General features: G+C 37.9%; 2 protein-coding genes across 3 annotated transcripts in view; both read right to left on the reverse strand.

Annotated features, from left to right (window-relative positions):
* LOC308087883 (H-2 class II histocompatibility antigen, E-S beta chain-like) overlaps positions 1-25,707 on the reverse strand; it is a 66,229-nt gene that overhangs the window by 32,588 nt on the left and 7,934 nt on the right. For both annotated transcript variants that reach the window (XM_080432105.1, XM_080432103.1), the window contains exon 2: positions 25,359-25,428. The gene's annotated coding sequence lies outside the window, so the exon portion shown is untranslated. The remainder of the gene's footprint in view (positions 1-25,358; positions 25,429-25,707) is intronic.
* Positions 11,117-24,085, reverse strand: LOC308087884 (H-2 class II histocompatibility antigen, E-S beta chain-like). Its single transcript, XM_080432106.1, has 7 exons — positions 23,837-24,085; positions 17,766-18,038; positions 15,394-15,613; positions 14,126-14,193; positions 13,313-13,426; positions 12,718-12,774; positions 11,117-12,088 (listed from the first exon to the last, which is right to left on the reverse strand). Exons 1-6 carry the CDS (start codon positions 24,024-24,026, stop codon positions 12,737-12,739), a joined length of 903 nt encoding a protein of 300 aa, XP_080288232.1. The 5' UTR covers positions 24,027-24,085; the 3' UTR covers positions 11,117-12,088; positions 12,718-12,736.

The raw sequence follows: 25,707 nt of genomic DNA on the forward strand, positions 1-25,707 counted from the left end.
ATGGAAGATGGAGTACCGCATCATCCCCAAAACTTTACCAGAACACCCAGACTGCAAAACCATACGCATCATCTACAACACGGTTCAGGTACGACACAGATCAATGTGTGATTCCCCAATGTTGTGACCGATCCGAATCCAAATGTGTTAAGCTTTAGACTTTTTTTGGGGATGAAACAGTGTTAAGGATACTTACCCTAAAGAACTTTACATACAGCCTAAATGATAATCACAAAGATTTCTTAAAGACGTGACAGCTATTCATTAATGTAGTTGTTCCAGGTTTTGAGAAAATGTGATGGATCCTGTACATTTTACTGTTTTGTTTTGTGCTGTCTTCTAATTGTTTTTAGTTAGGTTGGTGTAGTATTTTTTTCTTCTGTGTGTTTTTAGTATTGTTAAGTGCGTTATTGAATGTTGGTTTGTTCACAAAACCACAAAAATTAGGTTGTCTGAGCAGAGATGATCTTGGTTTAAGACTCTGTGTACTGTGGCCGGAACCAAATAAATTGCAAAAGAAAAAAAAAAGGTTTAGACTTTGATGATACATTAATTGATGTGAACCCTATCTCTCCCTGACCAGGGACCTGAGCAACCGAACCCAGGCAAGCCCTAGACAACCAGAGGCTTTCCTCGACACTGCTACCTCCCCAACACAAGAAAGGCCCGAGGTATCCACCCTTTAAACGCATCAACTAGGACTGTACAAGTCAGCATCCAAAATTATATTTTGTGATTATAGTTTTGTCTGTTTTTTTTAGTTTACCAAGTGTAGAGGGTTTAAATGGTCAATATAACATGTTTTCTCTGTTTCAGCTGCTGTCTTATTGGTGGGATGTTGCTGTTCTGACCATCTGAATGACCCATCCCTGGCTTTCTACCATGTTGAAGGAAATCTACTCATCACTCCCACAGACCATCATGTTACAGTAATGTATCATTGAGTATGTGTTGTTAAAATGTTACACATTTAGTCAAGAAAAGACTGGGACACTATAGATCCACACGGAGATAGACGTGAACGCCCAGGAACGCCACACTCGATTTTAGCTTAGGGGAAAACAGAACAATCTGCCTAATACAGTTACATCATACACGATCATTTGGATCACTTTCAGAGCTATATTATGGACGATAGAAACTAGGGGTGGGACGATATATCGATATATCGATATATCGCGATACTTTCTCCCGCGATAAATAATCGATATCCTCCTTTTTTTTTTTTTTAAGTTTGTGATACGTTGTTTTTCCTACTCTGTATTTGTGTAATGATGATTTTGAACTGTTTGGTGCTATTTTATGTGTTTATGAATTGAATACAAGGACTATCGTGATATATCGTTGGTGAATTTTCATGCAATATATCGTGATATCGCAATATATCGATATTTTCAGATATCGTGATATATCGTTGGTGAAATTTCATGCAATATATCGTGATATCGCAATATATCGGCATTTTCAGATATCGTGATATATATTGTTATCGTGGGCCTAATATCGTGATACATATCGTATCGTGAGGTACCCATATCGTCCCACCCCTAATAGAAACATTGTCAACCAAGAAATATCCATCTAAAGGACAGCTGGAACACAATTGTACACTCGCCCTCGGAAAAGTTATCTTATTAAGATATATTTGACTAAAAAGACTAAACATTGCCAATCTATGAGCTCACAGCGCGTCGGAACACGGCGCGTTGTAACTGTGAGCTAGATTGGCAATGTTTGGTTTATGTTCCCCCCCAGAATACGTAAACTGGGGTTCATGTGGTTTATCAAATGATCTTAATATCTTATTGAATGAGTCAAGTTTCAGCACAAGCACCACTGACATCAGAGATCTGTTTCCCTCTTTCCAGCTCCATCTGAATACCAAAACACTCGCCCCCAAAACACAGTCGCCCCGGGGCAAACACGCCGGGATACACCTGGTATTCCTAAACGTAACCTAAGTAAAACTATGCCTAAACATAACCTTATTCCTAAACGTAATCTCAGTAAAATGGTGCCAAAACATAACCTTATTCCTAAACTGAACCTCAGTAAAACTATGCCTAACCCTGAACTTATTTCAAACCTTATCCTCTGTTAAACAAATACAAGAATACAAGAACCGCTGCTCAGTGAGAAAAATGGGGGAGAGCGTGTTTGGGGCGAGTCATCTGGTTACTCTAGTCTCCCTCCTTGGTACAAAACATGTTTAAATATGCACAGTGTTTAATCACCTGGTAGAGACAGTATTACTTGCTCCTAATTTATTTTATGATATGCAATTAGCCTCTTCTGTTTTTAATGTTTCATTACCAACATGGTTAATGCAACATGTGTTCTTGTTTTCTCTTGTGTTTCAGTGACAGCTGTTCCTGACCATCTGGAGGAGCACACTCATCACAGCATAGAAGAATGAAGAGATTGTATTTTCTGCACCAAGAGGGGAACAGTTTTTTAAAGGAAGAATGTATTGGATCAGGTCCAAAACTTAACGAATGGACCAAATGTTTTATCGGCAAAGGATAATGTTCAATATAATGTTTAGATCTTGTTACCAAGTGGGATGGTATATCGGCATTTTAGTCAGTGAAAAACCACCACTGCCACCATTTGTTACCAAGTGGGATGGTATATCGGCATTTTAGTCAGTGAAAAACCCTTTAAATGTCATGAATGGACCAGGAGGCAGGCTTGCAGGTAAAAATAACAGTATTAATTCCAGGCCAGGACAACAATAGGTGAAACAACAAAAGAAATAAAGAAACTTAAATTCAACACAACTTAACTAACAGAGGTACGGTGTCAACCTCACTCCATGGCAGCCCCCATTCTACTGAGCAGCTCTCCTTTATATAGTCTATACAGACCCCAACCATGGCTACAATCAACCAACCCAATGCATTCGAGATCCACCCAAGCTGCTCCCCATGTAGCATTAATCAGCTCCTCAGGCTTCAAGGCAGCCTCCCATTAACAGCATCGGATAAACAGATAAACACAAGTATATTAGATTCCATGTCACAGCAGAATGTGCACCTTGTGTGGGACTGAGAATCTACAAGTTATACAATACAGCATAACATACAATGAATGTGTAACATTAGTAAATCAGTCAAGCTACTCTGTCACAGATCTTAATTTAGTTTTAATCAAATACTTGTAAAAGCAATTGTATGAGGTCACAGATTTTGGTTTGTAGGTAGCCCAGGGTTTCAGTTGCGAATGAGACGCTGGTTAACCGCTCAAAAAGGTCTTTCTATTTACAAAATGTGTCAACATTAAAACACTCTGTGTCCAGCATGTAAGAGGGCACCCAAGTTGTTTTCAGCCACGGACAAGCAGTAACTTAGTACGACCCAAGATTTTGAACATATACACCTGTGTTCTCAAATATCTGAATGCTCTAATCTGAGGCACCAAAACTTTGCTATAACCATATTGTTTTATGTGCACAGTTTTGCGCAATGCAGCTAGATATATTGAAGTTAATGTTGATCTAAGTCTTACTGGTAAGTTGTGTAAGCTAGTTCAATTACTGTATTATTTGTATAAAATGACTGCCTTTTGTGAACTATCACTTAGGCGTCGTACACCTATTAATCCACTAGATGGCAGTTGCGAGCAATTAAGTGTTGAAAAGTGTTGCCATGTCCGCTTATTATAAGCGACTTTGGGCTTATTTTTCTGTAAAGTTGCTTGTAAAGAAACAAGCATTATTTTTATTGGTGGTTGCGGTTTTATTTGGGCTTGTTTCTAAACTGTAGTTGCCTATTTGTGCCAATTATTATTTAAACCAGTAATTCTCAAATATATATTGTAGATCTGCTATTTTCTTGTAATTCTTTTGGGCTTGTTTTCATAGACCTGGTTGCTTATTTCTCTCACAAAACCTGGCAACAGCGCAAACATGAAACTAGCATTGTAGCATCTAACCAAAACAACGCAATAAAAGACACTAGTCCACAAACTAGACAAAAGCAATGGTTGTCTACAAAACGTGAGTTCGAACCCTACTGCACGGTGCTATATTATTTGTGTGTTTAGGGAATAGCTGGGTTCATTTTGTCACGGACCGTGTACCGACTAACCTCGGTCCCAGCCTCACTCATCTGCGAAAAGAAGATGAAAAAGAAGAAAATGGACCGAGGGGTTGGGTAATTTGCTCTAAGTAATTAAGTACATATACTCAAGTACTTCCACGAACGTGGTTCTTTTTTTGGAAAAAGAAGTCCCGAGGAAAACGTTTTGATCCTTATACTGCCAACGGGCACAAATGGTACTACAGGCAACGAACATGTTTTGATATTAAGACACTTCAGTTGAATCAAAGTTTTTTTTAAACTATGCATCAATTGCTTTTAACAAACGTATGAAATGAATTTGACTCTGCATCAACTCTTAAAAACAAGATGTAACTTGTTATGGTGTTAATGCATGTGTTCAAGCAGAAGAGTGATAAACAATCTCTTAAACTTGTAATGCAGTGTTAAATTACTTGCAAGACTACACGCAAAATGTACAGATATACCCACCCTAAAACATGACTAAAAATAGGTTATATTTATAACTTTATTTAAGGATGATTTTATTTCCTCAATTGGTAAACATCACACTGCTCATTCAGACTGTCCATCCTAGCTTGATCCCCCTTACTACAAACTTTAACCATAACACCTCTCTACTGTTCGACGAGATTCATCATTATTCCTCATGTCAAAAAGATGTTTATAATATGGCATAATGATACCCTGGACCTTAATATACTGTATACATGAATGCACATTTCTAATAACCTTAAGGATACATTAAATTAAATGTCTTTACACTTTTACCCATTTAAGGAGAAAATATAATGGAATGTTGTAACTATTGAGCAACAAATACTGGTGTAAGTACATTACTATATACCAAAGAGATGTAATTGAAACACATTTTACGACCTGTTTTTACTCCTAAATCCTGCTGTGACAAACTTTGTTATGGAGATACAGCGCATGAGCTATGAACTGTTTTATGATCAATTGTGGATTTATACTAAGCCCTGTACAACTTTGAAAACATTTATTTACATAATGTGGAATACACAGTATCAAACAAACCAATTCTTGTATATAATTATACAGTATTATTCAAGCCAAACTGTTACAGGGACACAATGTAAAACAGAACAAGTCACATACTGTACACAACTGTATAATGTATTGTGGGAAAATACACTATATAATACAAACCTATATTCATCACCAGAAACCTGTATCTACAGCTGTACACATATTACAATTTAGACAATTGTCAAAATAAATACACAGTTATCTCTGTTTAGATGACCCATAACCGAAAGGAAAATGTGTCATTTATTAACTCTAACTAACATACATAATACAGTGTATAAGAGAATGACAACAACCACATAGACACAAAGTGGAATAGACTTTATTTCATATGGCAATGCATTTAAAACAGAAGGCCAGCATCACAAGGTTAACAAATAAAGATTTTAAAATGTATTACAAGGGTCACACAATGTCAAATGATATTGTCTATATAACCTATAATTTTATGTAATGGTCCCCTCGAACGTCAAATGGTTGAGGGTAGGGCATTTGACACTTCACTCTGATTAACTCAGTTATAATTAGCTTGGATCTCTTTTTAAAATAATAAATGCTCATGCACTTTCCAGGTCACAATATTATGAATGAACCTGTTCATGCAGTTTTATAACCCAAAGTAAATTAAATAAGTCAGGCTGAACTTACCTCTATCCAGAAGGTATACAAATAAATACATTCACACAACAAAGTATTTCAGAAAAATAAATCTCACCATAATATTAATACCCCCTTTCTTTCAATAATACAAACATATTGTTAAAAGCAAAATACCCGAAAACAATAATATACCTTCTAACAGAATATATTTTACAGTGAATACTTTATTTAGCCCAAAGTCACTTAGGAACCAATACTGTAATTTGTGTGTGCACACACACACACACACACACACACACACACACACACACACACACACACACACACACACACACACACACACACACACACACACACACAGTCCTATTTGATGACTGGGTTATTCACTGATAATGATATCCTCATAAAGCCAATACATCTAGCCTGTAACAGGTGCAACCTCACATCTTTAAATTGTACCATTGTTTACTATACTTTAGAAAAACTAAAGTAAGCAATGCATGTCATTTGGCATTTTAATCATATCCACACTACAACCTTCAATATTAATCCTCTACAGCTCATGTCCACATGAACAATAAAACCATTACATAACCTCCACTGCAGAGAATCTCGCCACACTACTTTTGTATTGTATTGTATTTACTTTGGGCTACTCCTAACTGAACCCAGAACTGATTCCTGGGACCCCAAAACCCGCAACACGCGACTGATGTCGGAGCAACCACACTCTGCAATTGCCCTGAATTGCGACGCGTCTAGTTAAGGGTTAATCTCCCAGAAATACAACAGCATGGATATAAGGCCAATACTGTAGTCAGAAGTCAGAAGTATTTTTCTGCAAGGTCATTTGGACTTGCCTATTTGTCATCAGTAGATTACTTAATGTAAACCTATAAGGTTACTACACAAGCATAATATACTGATAGTTTCACATGCTCGACTACCAACAACATATTATACCGACATTGGTCGTGTGGTTGTTATCTAACGTTAAATCCATTGATTGATTTATGACTAGCTAGTTAAGCAGGGCAGTAGGGTGGGTATCAGCTGTTTGGACCTGAATGAGACTTTCTTCACAACCAGACGAAACGTTTGTAAGTGAAGTTATAGTCTGGTATCTGACTTAAAGGGGGGCAAACAATATAGTTTTGTTTGTTAACCGGCTGGTTGGTCGTCACCAGGGACTCTGGAGATTAGGACAGGCCGGGGGAGGAGATGTGTGTGACTGTGTGACTGTAGGCGTAGGGGAGGGAAGGGAGGGGCACGGCACAGGAGTGGAGATGTCTGGCAAAATTACAACACATTTTGGGGAATTGTTAATATATTAGAAGCTTTTAATCCAGAATTGATGGATGTCACCATGGGCCACATACTGTAAACTCAATCTCATTCTGAATAACAGTGAGCTAAGGCTGCTAAGCTACCGAAGAAACACATTAAATAATGGGTTGATTTGTTTTTATACAATCATTTAGTTTTTGTGTGAGAATGCATGTCAAACAGAGAAATACTCATTTAATAAACAACATGACATGCAGGGGTAGTGAGTGAGAGAGGAATTGGAACGTGTCCATCAGTCTAACCTGCTTGATTCCTCCAGACTCTCATCCTCTCCTCCTCGCTGGGAGGCGGGGCTAATGCGTGAGTGGAGCGAGTGAGTGAGTGGAGTGAGTGAGTGGAGTGTCTTCTGTGTCTCAGAGGAGGGCTGAGGACAGTTCAGAAACCTGCCTACCAGTGACATCATCGATTTTAACTTGTTTTATTAGTATTAATGCAAGAGCAATGCCTTCCGTTTCTATGCTCTTGCATTAATTACAACTTGAATAAAATAAAGTACCAAACACACACATTGAGTCAACATGGTCCACATCCCTTCATCATCAACATGGTAAACAAAGGTTTGACCTTGGTGACCTTGTGGAGGTCAAAGTGACACAATGAGACACAATGTTTCTCCTTCTTTTATTGATATTCAAACCAAGCAAATTAAACCCACAATCTAACGGCAAACCATTCATGGTCAGGGGTGCTGATCCCAGGGAGAAAGAACATTATGATTCTTATTTGTATTTATTTATGTTTAGTTATGCTGCAGGACCACATTGTAAACAAGTGTTTCATTACACTTTAATGTGTTATCTTGGGTTTAAGTTGTTTTGTGATTTTTCTCGTATATCTTTTACCAAAATCAAATCAAATCTCAAATGATGTGAATTAATGTGAAAGAATCAATGTTTGTAAAACCTGCAGTTAAACATGGAGGCATGTTCATGTGTTTGTTGTTAAATCAGTTAAACATGGAGGCATGTTCATGTGTTTGTTGTTAAATCAGTTAAACATGGAGCCATGTTCATGTGTTTGTAGTTAAATCAGTTAAACATGGAGGCATGTTCATGTGTTTGTTGTTAAATCAGTTAAACATGGAGCCATGTTCATGTGTTTGTTGTTAAATCAGTTAAACATGGAGGCATGTTCATGTGTTTGTTGTTAAATCAGTTAAACATGGAGGCATGTTCATGTGTTTGTTGTTAAATCAGTTAAACATGGAGGCATGTTCATGTGTTTGTTGTTAAATCAGTTAAACATGGAGGCATGTTCATGTGTTTGTAGTTAAATCAGTTAAACATGGAGGCATGTTCATGTGTTTGTTGTTAATCTAATGGATTATTTACATCATAACATTATAGTTTGTTTCATGCATTGAACATGGATTAGTTTTTTATACCAAATGTCAGACAAACTGTAATCATTGTGAACATTATTAGTTAGTTTAAATCCTAGCGTTAGCTCTATGTTGGTGATATTATTGATATTATTAAGTTGTAATGAGATCTGCTCCCCTGCTCAGGATTACAAGTAAATTTTTACATAATGATTACATATAAATCCTTACTTAATATGATTGCATGTCATCAGTGTTTCCCATTAATTTCATAGACTGTGGCGGACCACCATTGTCTAATTGTTCCACCCATCACCTCAGACCACCCTAGAAGGTCTAGGTCCACCCATCACCTCAGACCACCCTAGAAGGTCTAGGTCCACCCATTTCCTTTAGCAGACTTTACATTACAGTCATTTAGCAGACGCTTTTATCCAAAGCGACTTACAATAAGTGCATTCAACATAGGCAGGGAACAAAACTACTAATCACTAGAAGTCTTAAGCGCATTTCCTGCAAAAACAAGCAACTAAGAATATACCTAGCGCTAAGGTAAAAGTGCAATATATCAGCTACCTACTTTATTAAACAGATGAGACAAAATAGCAAAATCAAATGAGCACGAGCTAAAACAAATAAGTGTATCGACTAAACAAGATCCAATAAAACAATACAATAATAAAACAAGAGTTTGTACAACTCGTACAACCCATCACCTCAGACCACCCTAGAGGATCTAGGTCCACCCATAACCCCGGACCAGCCTAGAAGGTCTAGGTCCACCCATCACCTCAGACCACCCTAGAAGGTCTAGGTCCACCCATCACCTCAGACCACCCTAGAAGGTCTACGTCCACCCATCACCTCAGACCACCCTAGAAGGTCTAGGTCCACCCATCACCTCAGACCACCCTAGAAGGTCTAGGTCCACCCATCACCTCAGACCACCCTAGAAGGTCTAGGTCCACCCATCACCTCAGACCACCCTAGAAGGTCTAGGTCCACCCATCACCTCAGACCACCCTAGAGGGACCAGGTCCACCCATCACCTCAGACCACCCTAGAGGGTTCAGGTCCACCCATCACCTCAGACCACCCTAGAAGGTCTAGGTCCACCCATCACCTCAGACCACCCTAGAAGGTCTAGGTCCACCCATCACCTCAGACCACCCTAGAGGGACCAGGTCCACCCATCACCTCAGACCACCCTAGAGGGTTCAGGTCCACCCATCACCTCAGACCACCCTAGAAGGTCTAGGTCCACCCATCACCTCAGACCACCCTAGAGGGTTTAGGTCCACCCATCACAGGGAAACAGTGATGTTATAATTATCGTAACACATTAATTATCACACATTATAAATGATTACAAAATAAATGACTTATGGTCAATTATAAAACAATAAAACCTTTTTCACAAACATGGCTGACTGACTGACTTCCATTCAGATATTAATATTAATGTTATGAAGAACTCTGATTGTGTGTGTGATCATTTATTTAATGTTTTAATATATTACACGGCTTGGTTGAATGCTTGATTCTGATTGGTCAATCACTGAATTCATCGCTTTTCTTTTGATGAATGACCTCTGAACTCAATAACAGACTGTTGTCTAATCAAAGACTCATAAATAATCAATACAGTAACTGAATATTGATTCTATTTTATCAACACTTCCAGTTGTTTTCCGAGGCGACCGTGTTGCTCTGCCATAAATTAATGAATGCTTTCATCCTTTGTTTTGTTATTACTGTTATGGTAGATTTATGAATGTCTTTATTAAGTAGCCATGTAATAAGCAGGATAATCAATGGGGAGCAGGTCATTAATGAGAAATAAAGCCCTTCAGGGTGATAAAGACCCTCTGCTATCGTGTCGGGGTCTAATCATTCTGTCTGGGTTTATTTCTCAATAATGACCGGCTCCTCATTGATTATTATTATGCAAGAGAGAAGTAAATGGTTGAAACCAAAAAGGAACCTCACAAAAAACCATTTAGTCTTGATCATGGATGATACCGCTCCCAGGAACTCCTGGCTGCTTGGCCGGATTATTGAAACCTTACCCGGATCAAAAGGCCTTGTGCGAAGCGTGAGGATCAGGACTAAAACTAGTACTTTAGAGAGACCAGTAAATAAGCTGTGTCTTCTCTTAGAAGCTGAACGTTGAATAACCTAAGACTGAAGATAGGTGCATCTCAAATCTGAAGAGATCAGAATCTAGCACCTACTTCAAGAGATTTCATTTGTTTTGATTTATTGGCTCATTTTTTGTTTTTAAGCAATTGTTCTCCTAGACGGCTAACAATTAGGGGCCGGTATGTTAGAGCCAATTTAGTTGATCTATATTTTATTTACTGTTTGGACACCCGTTGCTGCCCCCCCGCTGCTTGAGCTATGCAATAGAACCCACAGGGTGCAGGAACCTCTTGATTAAGGAATGACAGACAGACTGTCGGGGGACAGTTGGACAGGAGGAAATGTTTGGAGCCTGAGTGAGGACGGCAGCAAACACTTTTTTGACCACGAATATAACACGATTTCGAAAGTTTTGTTTGTTACTTTATACTGGACTAAACTTACATTTATACTGATTTATTTACACCACACAGCGGAGCTGATCGTTTTTAAGTTTGTTGTGTTAAAACAACGCTGTTATTACAAACAACTGGACCCTTGAATTGTAACGTTAACCGTCTCCACGCTGGCTGGCGACACTGGCTGGCTGGTCTCCATAACACTTTGTGTAGAACTCAGTACAAGTGTTGTCTCTGACATGTTATGTTTGTGTTTTCTGACCACAGAAACTATAACAGTTATTTGATGAATCGCCCACACTAATTATCCTTAGCATTTTGTTTAAAAGACACATCTGTTAAAAAGCTTGATGATGTCATCATTGTGCTGCTGTTATGACTATTGAAAAGCTTGATGATGTCATCATTGTGCTGTTTTTTTTTTTTTTTTTTTTACTATTGAAAAGCTTGATGATGTCATCATTGTGCTGCTGTTATGACCATAGACATATAAAGGTAGACGCCTCCTCTGGCTCTGAGTCGTCTGTATGGCGGGCGCGCTTCCGCTTCCGGGGGGTAAGCTGGAAACTTCCACGTGCGTCACAGAAGGGGGCGTTCGGTTGGCCAATCAGAGGCAGATGGGGGCGGAACAACTAGATTCTGACAAGTCCTGGAAAAGACGCGCTGTGATTGGCCAGTAGTCAACGCGCTGTGATTGGCCAGTGCCGGTGCCCCCCGGAAATATGGCGGCAACCATACGAAACAGGCTCCAACAAACTGAAGAGACCAATGAGGTGTCTAGGTTTCTATATCTATGGTTATGACTATTTAGAAGCTTGATGATGTCATCATTGTGCTGCTGTTATGACTATTTAAAAGCTTGATGATGTCATCATTGTGCTGCTGTTATGACTATTTAAAAGCTTGATGATGTCATCATTGTGCTGCTGTTATGACTATTTAAAAGCTTGATGATGTCATCATTGTGCTGCTGTTATGACTATTTAAAAGCTTGATGATGTCATCATTGTGCTGCTCTTATGACTATTTAAAAGCTTGATGATGTCATCATTGTGCTGCTGTTATGACTATTAATATTTAAAAGCTGATTGGACACACATGTATTTCCTCCTCTCTCCACCAGGGGGCAGCGATGACTCTCTGCTTCTCTGAAAACACACCCAGGTGTTCTGTGAAAAGACAATAAACCAATAAGAATCAGAATGTATTAACTGTGTGAACATGTTAACACTTTAGAACAACCTTCCCTTATATTCAATGAACTGAATCACTGGGTTCAGTTCAGTTCAATGTTTAGTTCAAATGATTGGTTCAGAGTTTGGCTGCATTGTGTCGTCTCTTCACTGAACTGAATCACAGGCAGATCACTTCCTGACTTGATCACCTGACCGGCGTCCTCTCAGGCTATGGGATCTAAACTCCTGCAGACTCTAGGCTGGGATCAATACCATGTTCGGGTTTCTGATCTGGTCGGAGCGGAAATAACTTTACGTCATCAGGCGGCCGGAACCACCGGTGCCGTGCGCCTCCAAAATGATTCCCCCAGTTTAAAACTGGTTCAAATTGGTATAATCATTTTTTTTCTTTTGGTATAATAATAGTTCGGTATGTTCATCTTTTATTCTAACTCGTAGCGTGACTAGCGAGAATAAACTAATTGATTGACATTATGTGGGGAACAAAAACAATGCAACACCAACCGGAACCAACCAGCATGTTGTTTTGTGTATGTGTTCTAGTTTTATACACTTTTATACATTTTAAATAAAAGTGAATTAAAAAGAAAGAGGAAGTGAACCTGGGTGTGTGGGAGGAGTCTAAAGATCGTCATTGGTTGTCGGCACCAGAATACGACCTGATAGAAGAAGAGAGACAGTTAAAACAGACAGACAGACAGACTCTGTTAAAGGGACACTGCCAAAGTGTGGGGAATACATCGTACATGTATTGTGTGTATTTCTCCATAACATTTTCACACAATAACACAATAACACAACAACATTAGGGTTCAGTCATCAGGGTCACATGTTGCATCAGAACTAATGTGAACATTTGACTCTTATTTAGGACTAAATGTAACACTGATGTATTAAAGCTAAATGTGACAACATAGAACACACTTTGAACTCTAACTAGGTCGTCTAAACTGGTCTAAACCGGTTAAGGTTCTAAACCAATACAAAACAGTTTAGGTTGTGGCTTTACATGTTTGTTTGTTTGTTTGTTTGTTTGTTTGTTTGCATTTCTGTGAGGGTTCCACATGTCATTCGATCCTCTGTTGATCTGACCTCATTTCTTCCACTGGAAGTATAATAATTAATGTTTATTAAACATGTTAATTAAACATGTTAATTAAGCATGTAATAAACATGTTAATTAAACATGTTAATCACCTCGTTTCTTCCACTGGAAGTAGATGAATCCAGACAGGAACAAGACCAGACCCAGAACCAGACCTGATGCTCCCATGGCCACCTTGTTCTTCACTGACTCTGGCATGGAGAAATCTGTCAACACAAATATTATATTATAATAATTATATGATATGATATGATATTGTATTATTACAGTAGATTAAAACACCTTGTTCTTCACTGACTCTATGGAGTCATCTGACAATAATATGACAACAACCAAACAAACACAATCTGTGATATAAGACAGAGTACAGTACAGTTAAACTGTACAGTAAACAGATTAAAACAAAGTAAACTATATCAGTGGCCAACTACTGAAGTCATGTAGCAGCCAACTATGTTTTATTGTGTATAATATGTTTAGTACAGGTAGCTAACATGTGGATGTGGGAGCAGCCATTAGTAAACTAAGATGATGGACCTCATCTAGACAAGACACTTATAAGCTCTAAGTAGGTGAGGCTCCTGTCATGACCTTCTTATTAGAATGGTTACTTTTTAGGAGTTTAAGTTTACATGTATTTGTATTGTTTTTTTTATGGAGTGCTGTTTTTACTTTCTGTAAAACAAATATACCTTCAGGTACAAATAGAGAATAATCCTTTAAGCCTTAAAACAGAGTGTAGTGTAACACATTACAGTAGATTACAGTAGATTATAGTAGAGTACAGTAGAGTACAGTAGATTACAGTAGATTACAGTAGATTACAGTAGAGTACAGTAGATTACAGTAGAGTACAGTAGAATACAGTAGATTACAGTAGATTACAGTAGATTACAGTAACTGACCCCAGTCCATCTTGATAGGCGCGGTCAGGCTGGGATGTTCCACCATGCATGTGATCTTCTCTCCTGATCTGTAACACACACACACACACACACACACACACACACACACACACACACACACACACTACAATTAGGCACCATAGCATTAGGCCGTTATAGGCAATAAGATAAGCTTTTACTGATATTTTCTCTGCCTAAAATAATCATGACGTGCTGCGTCCTCAAGTAGAATGTGTGTCCATGTGGATCTGCTCAGAGCTGAAGTGGCCCCTCCTCCCCGCCCGGTCTGGCAGTGAGTGAGCAGCTGTTAATTAGCACTAAAGGTCCTTACACACCGGGGCGATCTTTTTCATGCGAATAATAAGTTTTTTTTAAAAACCTTATAAAGTCAATGCAAGCTTCTACACCAGTTTCGCGGAGCGAAAAAAGCGTCTTTTAATTATTCGGAACGAGTCCGAATTTTTCGTATATTCGCATATTCGCCGGTGTGTAAGGACCTTAACAGTGAGTGAGCAGCTGTTAATTAGCACTAACATAGGACAGATTACGAAAGTAGCCGATCTACACGCTGAAACACACCATGATTCAACACATTGATCCGTTGATTCATATTTAGTTTTTTGGAAAAAATAACTTGGACTTTTTTTGTGTAGAAGTGTGAATGCCCCGCTGGGCTCTCCTCCGCTCTAGTGTTTATTGTGTATTCCACTATTTCCTCCCCATTGCAGGAAAAATAGGAAGGCAAGAGGCAGAAGTAACGAGATACACATGTTATAGTGTGTACCTGTGTGTGTAGTATAACACGCTCACGCGCGGGTCTCTGTGTGCGTTCTCGTTCACGAGCTTGCTGCGTGGTTGTGTTTGGAGTGGACTGGTGATAAACATGGTCGGGACTCGGAGGAATTGTTGTGTGTGTGTGTTTGTGTGTGCGTGTGCGTGTGCGTGTGCGTGTGTGTGTGTTTGTGTGTGTGACTTAATATTAGCCTGCCAACTAATGGGCCATTTTCAGCAAGTGAGTAACACTTGTTTTATTTGTAAAGAATATATAGACTATTAGGTGTGTATTTCTATGTTTAGGTGTCTGTTAGGTGTGTACCTGGGTGTGTACTCCAGGTAGGAATATTACTGGTAGTACCAGTAGAGGTGTGTATTTCTATGTTTAGGTGTCTGTTAGGTGTGTACCTGGGTGTGTACTCCAGGTAGGAGTGGTACTGGTAGTACCAGTAGAGGTGTGTATTTCTATGTATAGGTGTCTGTTAGGTGTGTACCTGGGTGTGTACTCCAGGTAGGAGTGGTACTGGTAGTACCAGTCTCCATCAGACAGCTCATCGGTAGAGGAGAGACCAGAGGTCAAAGGTTCTTGACCTCTCCACCAGGTCACCAGGATCACTTTAGGATAGAAGTCGTAGCTGCTGCACCTCAGCATGTGAGTGTGTTCACCACGACGAGGGGGAGTCTCTGACTTCAGACTCACTTTGGGCTCCACTCCTAAAAAAGATGATGATGATGATGATGATGATGATTATTATTATACCAGTCATAGGAAAATGTCATTAACAATAACAATTGTATATCATCCAAATGAGATCCAAATGAACCAGAAAGCCGCAAAGCCGCAACACGTTTGATCTTCAACCAGCCAAAATGTTCACGTTTGGCCTACAAAGCAACCAAAGGTATGACACCCCCATATCTTCAAGCCTGATCCAACCCTACAACCCCTCCCATAGCATGTAGACAGATAACAGGTTCATTGTAGACCTGGCTTCCTAGAGTTTGTTGGTTTCAATTTACAGATTATTTATTTGTTAGATATTATACTGATATTAGACTGATTATATGTTCATGGTTTACCTATGATTCTAGATTACTATTTCTATGCATTTGATGTATTACCTCATGTTTACCTTGTTTACTGTAAATCACTCTGGATTAAGAGCGTCTGATAAATGCCTACATTGTAAATTGTAACTGTAAATGTCAGTGTTTGGTCACCAGATGGCACCAGAGAACAAATGTTTCATAGAATACTGTAGATTCTACAATATTCTAGTTTTCTACAACATAGAATGCATTTATATATTGTAATTTAAACATATTAAATAATTCACTGTTACACAGTGCTTTATATAAACAACAATAAACCAAGCAATATCATTGAATGAAAATAGTTCAAATGAACAAAAGTAGAAACAAACAAAACAATACACATAATCCTGTAAAATATGACTAAAGTGATTAAAAACATAGAAAACAAACTAATAAAGGCCATAATTAAATATAAAACCAGGGTAAATGAAGTGTATAGAGATAGAGGTGTGTTTTATCCTGCATGGTTCTTTTTAAAGTTCATTTAAAAACATTCATCCTGGTGTCTCTATTTTAGGAAGGTCATTATATGAGGGTGAAAACACTCAGAAATAGATCTCTATGTTTCATTTATACTGGGTGTACCATGGTGACACCACATGTTGTGAGCTTGTAGATCTGCTATTTCCACTGTGTGACAGCGTGTTAGGATACAGTATGAATCAGGCTTAAGTGTTTAACCCATTAAGACCGGGAACGCATCTGTGTCATTTTTACATTTCTTTGGCTATTTAAAAATAGCAGATCTACAAGCTCATAGCGCGGCACCAAGTGCCGCGCTATGAGCTTGTAGATCTGCTATGTTTTGAAAAATTGTGAAAATGTGTGCAAATCTTTGAATATATATATATACGTTTTAAAGAGAACATTTTTAACTCCGATCTATACTTCCGGGGGTCCCTGGAACAACATATTTTGAGATGGGGGTCCGCGGTCAAATACATCATTTTGGGGTCCTTGACATGGAACAGTTGGAGCACCACTGATATAGCAATTTGATACATTTCAAAAAACAGTTTGTAGAATATATATTCAAAGATTTGCACATTAATGTTCACGATTTTTCAAAAAATAGCAGATCTACAAGCTTATAGCGCGGCACTCGTTGCCGCGCTATAAGCTTGTAGATCTGTTATTTTTGAATAGCCAAAGAAATGTTAAAATGACACAGATGCGCTCCTGGTCTTAAAGGGTTAAGAGGATCTGAAATGTTTCTCAGATTATTAACCCATTCAAAACAGGAACATATCTGTGTCATTTTACATTTCTTTGGCTATAAAAAAATAGCAGATCTACAAGCTCATAGCACAGCACTCGGTGCCGCGCTATGAGCGATTTTTTTTAATCGTGAGAATGTGTGAAAATCTTTAAATATTTATATTTTTAAAGCAAACATTTGTCAAATATTGTTGTTCCAGGGACCCCCAGAAGCAAAGATGTGAGTTACAAATGTTCACTTTAAAAAATATATATATTCAAAGATTTGCACAAATGTTCACGATTTTTCAAAAATAGCAGATCTACAAGCTCATAGCGCGGCACTCGGTGCCGTGCTATGAGCTTGTAGATCTGCTATTTTTGAATAGCCAAAGAAATGTAAAATGACAGAGATGCGACCCCGGATTGAATGGGTTAATAGATTAATGTTTTATAATCATTATCAGATCAAAATTAACACCATTAATCATCTCTGAATAGAATGATTTATTATGATGTCATGTTATAGTTTATGAGGTGATGAGTGTTGAGTGCTGCTCTGAGATCAGCTCACCTCTCTTGTTCAGAACAGAGGAGTAGTAGATCTCAATGTTGGGTTTGCAGAGTGCCTCTCGTTGTGCTCTCATCCCAGCCAGTGTTCCAGGATCTTTATTCCAGCGCTCTGCGTTCTCCACACCAAGCTCAGTGTATCCAACAAACTGATCTACTCTACTGTCCCACCTGATGAACTCATCACCATCAAAATTATATGACTGTATGTACTGTATGTCCTTCAGCTCACTGGAGTTAAACACACAGCGGAGAGCCATATAGAGCACATATCCATCTGGAAATAGACAATTAAAAATGTCATTAATGTTCAGTTTTATTATCATCTGTATAATATCAACACTAGACTAACTGCCCCCCATCGGCCAAATATGTCACTACATAAAGACTAAAATAGGTTCAGGATGTGAAATCTGTCATTACAATTGTTTTAATGATTGAATATCTTAAATACAATGTCTGTCTGTCTGTCTGTCTGTCTGTCTGTCTGTCTGTCTGTCTGTCTGTCTGTCTGTCTGTCTGTCTGTCTGTCTGTCTGTCTGTCTGTCTGTCTGTCTGTCTGTCTGCCTGCCTGCCTGCCTGCCTGCCTGCCTGCCTGCCTGCCTGTCTGTCTGTCTGTCTGTCTGTCTGTCTGACCCATCATGTATTTCCAGGATAACAGAGATAACACTCACAGAAAGGTTGTTATTTAGAGAGAGAAATGCCTCACAATATGAATACATTTTAATGTGTTTTATTTTGATGGTAACTGTTGTATAATCGTATTATCTTGGATTTTGACATGATTCATGTCTTTTAATTGAAAATCCAAGTAAAGAAATTAAAGTGTGAGAGAGAGAGAGAGAGAGAGAGAGAGAGAGAGAGAGAGAGAGAGAGAGAGAGAGAGAGAGAGAGAGAGAGAGAGAGAGAGAGAGAGAGAGAGAGAGAGAGAGAGAGAGAGAGAGAGAGAGAGAGAGAGAGAGAGAGAGAGAGAGTGTGTGTGTGTGTGTGTGTGTGTGTGTGTGTGTGTGTGTGTGTGTGTGTGTGTGTGTGTGTGTGTGTGTGTGTGTGTGTGTGTGTGTGTGTGTGTGTGTGTGTGTGTGTGTGTGTGTGTGTGTGTGTGTGTGTGTGTGTGTGTGTGTGTGCGCCACAGCCACAGAGTAATAGGAGGCAGGCGGGGCTACTAGCAGCCAGTGATGGAAAAAAGTACTCAAATGTTTTACTTAAGTAAAAGTATCAATACTGCAATATAGAAATACTCTAACAAGTGAAAGTCCGGAATTCAAAATATACTTGAGTAAAAGTACAAAAGTATTGGTATGAAAATGTACTTAAAATACCAAAAGTAAAATTACTCTTTTTGCAGAAATGTCCCATTTCAAGTTTTCAAATCTTTTGAAAATAGCAGATCTACAAGCTCACAACGCGTCACATCGCAACGCATTGTGAGCTTGTAGATCTGCGATTTTCAAATAACCAAAATGTATATAGGGCTGAAGTGGTTAATGTATGTTTTGTAATAATAATCAAAATCTGTAAAGTAACTATTATAAGTTTTCAAATAAATGTAGTGGAGTTAAAGTACAATATTTGGATCAGAGATGAAGTGGAGTAGAAGTAAAAGTATTGAAAACGAGAAATACTGAAGTCAAGTACAAATACTTCAAAATTGTACCTTAAGTACAGTACTTAGTAAGTAAATCTACTCAGTTACTTTCCACCACTGCTAGCAGCCCACACACTGACTGCAACTCACTGTGAGAGACGAGGGAGCGTCTTCAGGTGAATGGGACAAGTGATTAAGAACCATTGGAAGCTAATTAAATAACAATAGAATAGTTAAAGGACGACTTCACCTATTTTCAACCTGTCTTCATATAATTGGTCCTCACTAATGCTCATGATAAAACGGTAAAATGTTCTTCTACTCAGTCTGTGTCTCAGAGGAGGGCTGTGGACAGTTCAGAAACCCGTCTACCAGTGACATCATCGATGGGGAATCCAAGCTAATAGAAAATGCAGGCTTTGTATTTCTGGAAAGTTGCAATGTAATAATGTTCCCCCGATAATAAAAATCTAAATAAAAAAATTGAAATCTTGTTGGAAAAAAAATCCTTTCTAATAATGATGTCACTGGTAGACGAGACACAGACCAAGTAGAAAAAATGTTACCATTTTATCATGAGCATTAGTGAGGGTCAATTATATGAAGATAGGTTGAAAATCGGTGAAGTCGTCCTTTAATGAGTGGGGCGGGGCCACTCAACCCCCCTCCTCCCCAAAGCTACATTTACAGCAGGAAGCCACATGGGAGGAGCTTCACACAACTGATTCAGTTGTGTGTTCATGTATGAAAAACATACTATATAGCCTACGTTAGTGTGTGTGTCTCATGTATGAAAAACATACTATATAGCCTACGTTAGTGTGTGTGTTCATGTATGAAAAACATACTATATAGCCTACGTTAGTGTGTGTGTTCATGTATGAAAAACATACTATATAGCCTACGTTAGTGTGTGTGTCTCATGTATGAAAAACATACTATATAGCCTACGTTAGTGTGTGTGTTCATGTATGAAAAACATACTATATAGCCTACGTTAGTGTGTGTGTTCATGTATGAAAAACATACTATATAGCCTACGTTAGTGTGTGTGTTCATGTATGAAAAACATACTATATAGCCTACGTTAGTGTGTGTGTTCATGTATGAAAAACATACTATATAGCCTACATTAGTGTCTGTGTTCATGTATGAAAAACATACTATATAGCCTACGTTAGTGTGTGTGTAAAAACATACTATATAGCCTACGTTAGTGTGTGTGTAAAAACATACTATATAGCCTACGTTAGTGTGTGTGTTCATGTATGAAAAAAATACTATATAGCCTACATTAGTGTGTGTGTTCATGTATGAAAAACATACTATATAGCCTACGTTAGTGTGTGTGTCTCATGTATGAAAAACATACTATATAGCCTACGTTAGTGTGTGTGTTCATGTATGAAAAACATACTATATAGCCTACATTAGTGTCTGTGTTCATGTATGAAAAACCTACTATATAGCCTACGTTAGTGTGTGTGTAAAAACATACTATATAGCCTACGTTAGTGTGTGTGTTCATGTATGAAAAAAATACTATAAAGCCTACATTAGTGTGTGTGTTCATGTATGAAAAACATACTATATAGCCTACGTTAGTGTGTGTGTCTCATGTATGAAAAACATACTATATAGCCTACGTTAGTGTGTGTGTTCATGTATGAAAAACATACTATATAGCCTACGTTAGTGTGTGTGTAAAAACATACTATATAGCCTACGTTAGTGTGTGTGTTCATGTATGAAAAACATACTATATAGCCTACGTTAGTGTGTGTGTTCATGTATGAAAAACATACTATATAGCCTACGTTAGTGTTTGTGTCTCATGTATGAAAAACATACTATATAGCCTACGTTAGTGTGTGTGTCTCATGTATGAAAAACATACTATATAGCCTACGTTAGTGTGTGTCTCATGTATGAAAAACATACTATATAGCCTACGTTAGTGTGTGTGTTCATGTATGAAAAACATACTATATAGCCTACGTTAGTGTGTGTGTAAAAACATACAATATAGCCTACGTTAGAGTGTGTGTGTGTCAGGGGCGTGCTGGGACCAAAATTCAGCTCTGGGATTTTACGAAAAATTTTCAAATAATTTTTATTTTTATTTTTTTTATAAAATATATATTTTGGGTGGCCCACCGGCCGTTTGGCGGCCCGTACATGGCGCGGCCGTTCTGGAATTTTCCCGAATTTCCCAGTGGCCAGCACGTCCCTGGTGTGTGTTCATGTATGAAAAACATACTATATAGCCTACGTTAGTGTGTGTGTCTCATGTATGAAAAACATACTATATAGCCTACGTTAGTGTGTGTGTAAAAACATACTATATAGCCTACGTTAGTGTTTGTGTATCATTGTATGAAAAACATACTATATAGCCTACGTTAGTGTGTGTAAAAACCAGCCTGATCTCCAGAGAATACCGTAACATTGCACGGAACAGTGCACTTCATTCCGTGGATAGTCGCCTCGGAACTCCCAAATTGCGTGCATATGTACGGCGAGTCCCACGGTGGGCGTAACCAGTCGCAACACGGAAAAACCCGGAAGCAGAGCAGTCCGCACAATAAAATTTACGATTCTGTGCCTATCGGTACATAACTCAAACGGCGCTGAGTAGGCACAGGCGAACGTCCCACCGTTCAGGACGGCAACTCGGTCGCCTTAGCTCCCTCGGTGGTCCTTCACGGGGGGACAATTCGCCTGTGACTGCGCGCCTCCGAAATGGTTTTGTCACAAGGCAGCGCCGTACCATATGCACGCAATTCGGGAGTTCCGAGGCGGCTATCCACGGAATGAAGTGCACTCGTTCCGTGCAATGTTACGGTAATCTCTGGAGATCGGGTTGGTAAAAACATACTATATAGCCTACGTTAGTGTTTGCGTCTCATTGTATGAAAAACACACTATATAGCCTACATTAGTGTGTGTGTTCATGTATGAAAAACATACTATATAGCCTACGTTAGTGTGTGTGTCTCATGTATGAAAAAAATACTATATAGCCTACGTTCGTGTGTGTGTAAAAACATACTATATAGCCTACGTTAGTGTGTGTGTAAAAAATACTATATAGCCTACGTTAGTGTGTGTGTAAAAACATACTATATAGCCTACGTTAGTGTGTGTGTTCATGTATGAAAAACATACTATATAGCCTAAGTTAGTGTGTGTGTTCATGTATGAAAAACATACTATATAGCCTACGTTAGTGTGTGTGTTCATGTATGAAAAACATACTATATAGCCTACGTTAGTGTGTGTGTTCATGTATGAAAAACATACTATATAGCCTACGTTAGTGTGTGTGTTCATGTATGAAAAACATACTATATAGCCTACGTTAGTGTGTGTGTTCATGTATGAAAAACATACTATATAGCCTACGTTAGTGTGTGTGTCTCATGTATGAAAAACATACTATATAGCCTACGTTAGTGTGTGTGTCTCATGTATGAAAAACATACTATATAGCCTACGTTAGTGTGTGTGTCTCATGTATGAAAAACATACTATATAGCCTACGTTAGTGTGTGTGTAAAAACATACTATATAGCCTACGTTAGTGTGTGTGTAAAAACATACTATATAGCCTACGTTAGTGTTTGTGTATCATTGTATGAAAAACATACTATATAGCCTACGTTAGTGTGTGTAAAAACATACTATATAGCCTACGTTAGTGTTTGCGTCTCATTGTATGAAAAACACACTATATAGCCTACGTTAGTGTGTGTGTTCATGTATGAAAAACATACTATATAGCCTACGTTAGTGTGTGTGTCTCATGTATGAAAAAAATACTATATAGCCTACGTTAGTGTGTGTGTAAAAACATACTATATAGCCTACGTTAGTGTGTGTGTAAAAAATACTATATAGCCTACGTTAGTGTGTGTGTAAAAACATACTATATAGCCTACGTTAGTGTGTGTGTTCATGTATGAAAAACATACTATATAGCCTAAGTTAGTGTGTGTGTTCATGTATGAAAAACATACTATATAGCCTACGTTAGTGTGTGTGTTCATGTATGAAAAACATACTATATAGCCTACGTTAGTGTGTTATTCTCCCGCCTAGCGTACATGTGAAATTCAGAGGTCACTCATTATCACATGAAAAAGTCTATTGAAGTCTGATCCCCCCCCCCCCCCCCTCCTCCTGTATATCAGCTACGCTTCTCAATCCTCGGACGGTTTTTGGATGGTATAGGCTTTAAATTAAAAAAAAAGTCTGCACGGTATACTACCACGTATAGGCTATAGAACACACCACTGCATCTACATAGTTGTACCATAAATTAAAGCACCTTGAGCACATATTCATGTTTATTAAAAATACATATTATTCAGAAAATATTTTACCATAAAATCATAAATGCTTAATATACATGTTTAAACATTTTCATTCATGTTAGATATATTCAACCGTTTTAGTTAATAACTATTGTGTTCATAGTATTCATGTACCTTTCACTGGTGGTTTCTTCAAGGCAGTGAGAATGTTGTCCAGGTTGCCTTTACACCACGCCTGCAGATTCAAAGCTAGTTTATAATCTCCTGGCCAGGTGATATGATCTACAAACGAAGGCTGAGGCTCCACCCCCTTCCCTTTGTTGAAGTCTGCGTAGAACATCACTTCACCATCCAGTCCATGCATGAACTCTTTATAAGAGTCTTTAACTGTGTCTGAACAGCTAGAGAGTTGAATGTGCTCATGGAACACTGGAAATAAAACAAAGATGAAAATAACAACAAACTTCTTTATCATCATCATCATCATCATCATCATCATGTTAAACAATCATGTAATATTATGAAACAGATTCATAATGATATATTTCATGATGTGAACATAATATAATATAATATAATATAATATAATATAATATAATATAATATAATATAATACAATATAATATAATATAATATAATATAATATAATATAATATAATATAATATACAGTGGCGGAAAAAGTAGCAAAAAAATTACCTACGTAAAAGTACAAAAGTATTGGTATCAAAATGTACTTAAATTACCAAAAGTAAAAACTACTCATTATGCAGAATGTCCCATTTCACAAGTTTTCAAATGTATGAAAATATTTTGAAAATAGCAGATCTACAAGCTCACAATGCGTCGCATCGCAACACATTGTGAGCTTGTAGATCGGCTATTTTCAAATTGTCTAAATGTATGTAGGACTGAGGTGTATGTTTTGTAATCAAAACTTTAGTTACTAAGTAACTAGTAAATAAAGTTGTCAAATAATTGTAGTGAAGTAAAAGTTTAATATTTAGGCCTACCTCTGAAATGTAGTGGAGTAGAAGTAAAAATATAGTACATTGGATGTACTCCAGTAAAGTAAAAATACCTCAACATTGTACTTAAGTACAGTACTTGAGTAAATGTACTTAGTTACTTTACACCACTGATAATACAATATAATGAAAGGTTAGAAACGTGTGTGTGTGTGTGTGTGTGTGTGTGTGTGTGTGTGTGTGTGTGTGTGTGTGTGTGTGTGTGTGTGTGTGTGTGTGTGTGTGTGTGTGTGTGTGTGTGTGTGTGTGTGTGTTATTAGTGTATATTGTTCATAAGTCAGGTTGCACAGTGTAAAATAATTGATCCAAAGGCCTTGAGGCTGAGCTACCGCTTACCAATGGTATTATAAATAATAAAACTATGAATAAACTGTATGTATATTTGATATATCAATATAACAGTATATTATTCAGAATATAATCAACAGACAAGACACAATTGTTATTTATATAAATAACAACATAGACATATATTTTATTTGCCAAAAGATATATGGAATGTATGTATAACAATATAGATATGCTGAGTGTTTTAATAATATAAATATAACAATAGAAATATACATGTATTTTATATAACGAGAGTACATTTGTGAATGACTATTTTATATAATAAGAGTAGATTTATAACAGTATCTTTAATATAATAACATAAATATAATGTACTTACTTCCTGGGATCGCTTTGACATGAAGTACAGAGGAGAGGATGAGGAGGGTGGCTGTAATCTTCATCATCAACTGAACTGAATTTAACAGATGAGAATAAACAGATGAGAATAAACAGATGTTTACCTCAAGAGAAGTTCTGGCAGTGTCACACAGTGTTACACAGTGTCACACAGTGTCACACAGTGTCACACAGTGTCACACAGTGTTACACAGTGTTACAGTGTTACAGTGTTACAGTGTTACACAGTGTTACACAGTGTTACACAGTGTTACACAGTGTAACACAGTGTAACACTGTGTCACACAGTGTCACACAGTGTCACACAGTGTCACACAGTGTCACACAGT

Source organism: Gymnoscopelus braueri, assembly GCF_963280865.1.
Source record: "Gymnoscopelus braueri genome assembly, chromosome: 7".
Taxonomy (NCBI): Eukaryota; Metazoa; Chordata; class Actinopteri; order Myctophiformes; family Myctophidae; genus Gymnoscopelus; species Gymnoscopelus braueri.